The 5000-nt window shown below is 43.8% G+C and overlaps 1 protein-coding gene across 1 annotated transcript in view; it reads right to left on the bottom strand.

Moving 5' to 3' along the window:
* atp1b2a (ATPase Na+/K+ transporting subunit beta 2a) overlaps nucleotides 1-5000 on the bottom strand; it is a 9860-nt gene that overhangs the window by 2743 nt on the left and 2117 nt on the right. Inside the window, exons 2-4 of the mRNA XM_026911968.3 lie at nucleotides 1654-1782; nucleotides 1434-1538; nucleotides 1034-1239 (exon numbers count right to left, since the gene is read on the bottom strand). Coding sequence (XP_026767769.1) covers nucleotides 1034-1239; nucleotides 1434-1538; nucleotides 1654-1782 — 440 coding nt within the window. The remainder of the gene's footprint in view (nucleotides 1-1033; nucleotides 1240-1433; nucleotides 1539-1653; nucleotides 1783-5000) is intronic.

Below are 5000 nucleotides of genomic sequence, written 5' to 3'. Positions count from 1 at the left end.
TTTCTGTATAGCTGCTTTGTTACAGTGACCATTATTAAAAATTCTAGAAATAAATATGAATTAGTGATATCAGTGCTGTGATTGGTCATTAGTGGCTCTGCTCATGATCCAAAACATAGGAGCTCATGGGTGAAGCATGGTGGAGGTAGTGTCATGGCTTGGGCTTGCATGGCTGCTTCTGGAACAGACTCACTAATCTTTATTGATGATGGAGCTCATGATGGTAGCAGCAGAATGAATTCAGAAACCTACAGAAACATTCTGTCTGCCAATTTACAGAGAAATGCATCCAAACTAATTGGGACGAACTTCATCATGCAGCAAGACGACGACCCAAAACACACTGCAACACAACAAAGCACTTCATCAGGGGAAAAGTGGAAGGTTTTAGACTGGACAAGTCCATCAGCAGACCTTAACCCAACTGAGCAGCATTTCACCTCCTGAAGAGGAGACTGAAGGGAGAAACCCCCCAAAACTAACAACAACTGAAAGAAGCTGCGCTACAAGCCTGGAAAAGCATCACAACAGAAGAATGCAACAGTTTGGTGACGTCAATGAGTCACCGGCTTGATGCAGTTATAGCAAGCAAGAGATACGCAACCAAATATTAAGTGTTACTTACTTTAATTTACTTTAAGACTATCTGCTCTAATACTTGTGTTCACCTAAAAATTGGGTGTTCTGACACCAAAGGTGCCTTCTTCTGAGTTGTTTAACGCGTCTAGATGTAAATATCAGGAAATGAAAGCTACAATTCTCATCTATTGTCTCATATTCAACTTTTGATCTCAAACCCAAATGTCTTCAGTGTATAGCAAAAACAAAAGAACTGGCCTTGCTGTTCCAGTACTTTCAGAGGGGACTGTGTGTGAGCTGTGATTGGTCATTAGTGATGACTGTGCTGTGATTGGTCATTAATGGTATATCAGCTGTGATTAGTCATTAACGATATATTAGCTGTGATTAATCATTAACGATATATTAGCTGTGATTAGTCATTAATGATATATGAACTGTGATTGGCCAGTACCCGGTTCAATTTGATGAGCACACAGGGTTTTCCATCACTGTAACCGTAGGTTCGGTCAACAAGTCCCGAACATTCTTCGAGCATGGTGCGGTTAAACTGACACGCCCTTTTGGGGTTGTTACGCACATTACCGCTGTCCTCTTGAAAATAATACTGATCCGGAGCACACGCATCATTATTCAGCACCTGCTGAGAGTTATTATAAGCTGGAGACAGGCAGAGAGAGAAGGAGACAGAGCGAGACACAGAGAGAGCAACAGAGAAAAAGAGAGATAGAGAGACAAAGAGATTGTTTCACAGTTTTTTTCTATAATTTCATTTCTCACTCACACACACTGACCTGCACTCACCACACACACACACACACACACACACACACACAAACACGTACTGTACTTACGGGTGAGGAAGATGTTGAGTGCCTGAACATATTCGTCCCAGCTCTCAGTCTTTTTTATATTATACACGATCTCCAAATCTTCACTTTTAGGTCTTATCATCAACCCTACACACACACACACACACACACACACATAAGGGTACATTGTGTACTGGTATTATAATAAATTGATAATACAATGTATGTACATGTGTACCTGTGGGTTGTGTTTTTTGTGTACCTGGTGTGGCGAGTCGGTCCTGCCAGGTTGGTGTGTAATCATCAAGTGTAAGCAGCATAACGTACATGGTGAGGCAGAACATTCCAGCAAGAAATGTGTAGAAGACCACATAGAAGAGTAGAATCAAACCTACAAACACATACACACATACAGAAGAAATACAAGAAAGATATCAGTGGTGAACATGTAATAAAGTAAAGTTTGGAGCAGCTGGAGTCTCAGTGCACTGTCTCTCTCAGAGGACTGAGCACTGTGCTCCTGTCACTCTCTCTCTATCTCACATCAGACCATGTTCCCGTGTTCCCGTCTTCCTGATCCAGTGTTCCTGTTCATGTGTTTCTAATCCTATGTTCCCGATCATGTGTTCCTGATCCATTGTTCCTGTTCATGTGTTCTTGACATAAATGAAATGTAGGTATGTATGTATGGAAGAAGTTCAAAAGCATGAGTGAGGGTGCCCTCTAGTGGTCTGGGGGGAGATTGTCCATGGTGGATGTGACATAGCAACCCCTTAAGGCATGGCACCTGAAGCACCCAAAACTCAGGAGGGCCTGGATCCCTGGGAAGAGCAACGTCCATACCGGTGCCAGAGGCGGAAGCGACGACAACAGTGAGGCCAGAGGTGGAAGCGACATCCTCCGCAAATCCAGGAGACAGAGCAACATCCTCAGCCAGGCAGGGAGGTGAAGCAATGTCCTCTGCCGAGCATGTTGGAGGAGCAACATCCTCAGGAGAGCACAGAGGCAGAGCGATGTCCTCAGGAGAGCAGGGAGGCAGCACGACATCCTCCGCAGGATAGGGGGGTGGAGTGCTGTCCCCAGTGGCCCAGGGTGGGGGAGCTGATTCCATGTGGTGCAGACCATCTCAAGCTGCCACTCCTGCTCCAAGAAAAGGAGGTTCAGTGCTGTCTCAAGTCATTCCCATTAAGCCTGCTGCATCGGTGTTAAGGCTTGGGATTCTGTAACGAATCCAGGGAGGTGGATAGTGCACTTTTGTTGAAAAAGTCATATTTGGAAATCTAAAATGTTTTGTAATGACTCAATACTGCAGTCATAAAATAAGCAATAACCTCTAAAATTATATAAACATCTATGACAAAATTTGTATTAAAAAAAACAAGGGTGCCTAAAACCTTTATCTACTGTACAATCAAGTGGAAAGCCTTTCTAAAGAGAGGAGCTTATTGAACCTTCAAAGCAGAACCGGAATGGGATGTTCAACATGCACATATGGGTGTGATGGTCAGGTGTACACATATTTTTCACCATATAGTGTAGACTAGCATTAATAAGAATAATAATAATAATCTATCCATTTTCTGTACCACTCATCCTACCCAGGGTCGCGGGGTGACCTAGAGCCTATCCCAGGGAACTCGGAGCACAAGGCGGGAGACGAGCTGTCAACCCAGCACAGGGCACAATCACACACACACTCCAGACAATTTAGAAATGCCAGTCTGCCTACAACGCATGTCTTTGGACTGGAGAGGCAGAAACCAAACTACTCAGAGAAAACCCCCAAAGCTTGGGGAGATCATGCAAAGTCCATGCGCACAGGGCAGAATCGAACCCCCAACCCCAGAGGTGCGAGGCAACAGTGCTAACCACTACGCCATTATTTCACATCATAATAATAATAATAATAATAATGATGATGATGATGATGATGATGATGATGATATTATTATTATTATTATTATTATTATTATTATTGTGTGTGTGTCCCAGTTATGCACCTTTATCCTCTCCATCTCTTCATTATAGCACTGAGCAAATGTCAGAACAGCACATCTATAATCCTCTTTTATTTAATTCCTCCATCTTCCTCTTTCTCTTCTCTCTCTCATATATATATATATATATATATATATATATATATAAATCTCTGCCTCCACCACTCATTCAGGCAATGATGGTGATGTCATCATAGTAGTGTGCCCTGTGGTTCACACACACACACACACACACACACACACACACAATATTATATAATGGATGAGTGTGTTGGGAAGATGCGGGAAATCTCGTCATCTGGGTGCATGTGGATCAAGCAGAAAGAAGAAAAAAAGAGTGAACTTACTGAGCATCACCAATCACACAACTCTACACAACCCCTAAAGAGCATCGCCAATCACACAACTCTACACAACCCCTAAAGAGCATCATCAATCACACAACTCTACACAACCCCTAAAGAGCATCGCCAATCACACAACTCTACACAACCCCTAAAGAGCATCATCAATCACACAACTCTACACAACCCCTAAAGAGCATCACCAATCACACAACTCTACACAACCCCTAAAGAGCATCGCCAATCACACAACTCTACACAACCCCTAAAGAGCATCATCAATCACACAACTCTACACAACCCCTAAAGAGCATCGCCAATCACACAACTCTACACAACCCCTAAAGAGCATCATCAATCACACAACTCTACACAACCCCTAAAGAGCATCACCAATCACACAACTCTACACAACCCCTAAAGAGCATCACCAATCACACAACTCTACACAACCCCTAAAGAGCATCACCAATCACACAACTCTACACAACCCCTAAAGAGCATCACCAATCACACAACTCTACACAACCCCTAAAGAGCATCGCCAATCACACAACTCTACACAACCCCTAAAGAGCATCACCAATCACACAACTCTACACAACCCCTAAAGAGCATCGCCAATCACACAACTCTACACAACCCCTAAAGAGCATCGCCAGTCACACAACTCTACACAACCCCTAAAGAGCATCGCCAATCACACAACTCTACACAACCCCTAAAGAGCATCGCCAGTCACACAACTCTACACAACCCCTAAAGAGCATCGCCAATCACACAACTCTACACAACCCCTAAAGAGCATCGCCAATCACACAACTCTACACAACCCCTAAAGAGCATCGCCAATCACACAACTCTACACAACCCCTAAAGAGCATCGCCAATCACACAACTCTATACAACCCCTAAAGAGCATCGCCAATCACACAACTCTACACAACCCCTAAAGAGCATCGCCAGTCACACAACTCTACACAACCCCTAAAGAGCATCGCCAGTCACACAACTCTACACAACCCCTAAAGAGCATCGCCAGTCACACAACTCTACACAACCCCTAAAGAGCATCATCAATCACACAACTCTATACAACCCCTAAAGAGCATCACCAATCACACAACTCTACACAACCCCTAAAGAGCATCGCCAGTCACACAACTCTACACAACCCCTAAAGAGCATCGCCAATCACACAACTCTACACAACCCCTAAAGAGCATCACCAGTCACACAACTCTACACAACCCCTAAAGAGCATCACC

The sequence above is a fragment of the Pangasianodon hypophthalmus genome, chromosome 16, assembly GCF_027358585.1.
Source record: "Pangasianodon hypophthalmus isolate fPanHyp1 chromosome 16, fPanHyp1.pri, whole genome shotgun sequence".
Lineage (NCBI taxonomy): Eukaryota > Metazoa > Chordata > Actinopteri > Siluriformes > Pangasiidae > Pangasianodon > Pangasianodon hypophthalmus.
This window is presented reverse-complemented; position numbering and strand designations above follow the sequence as displayed.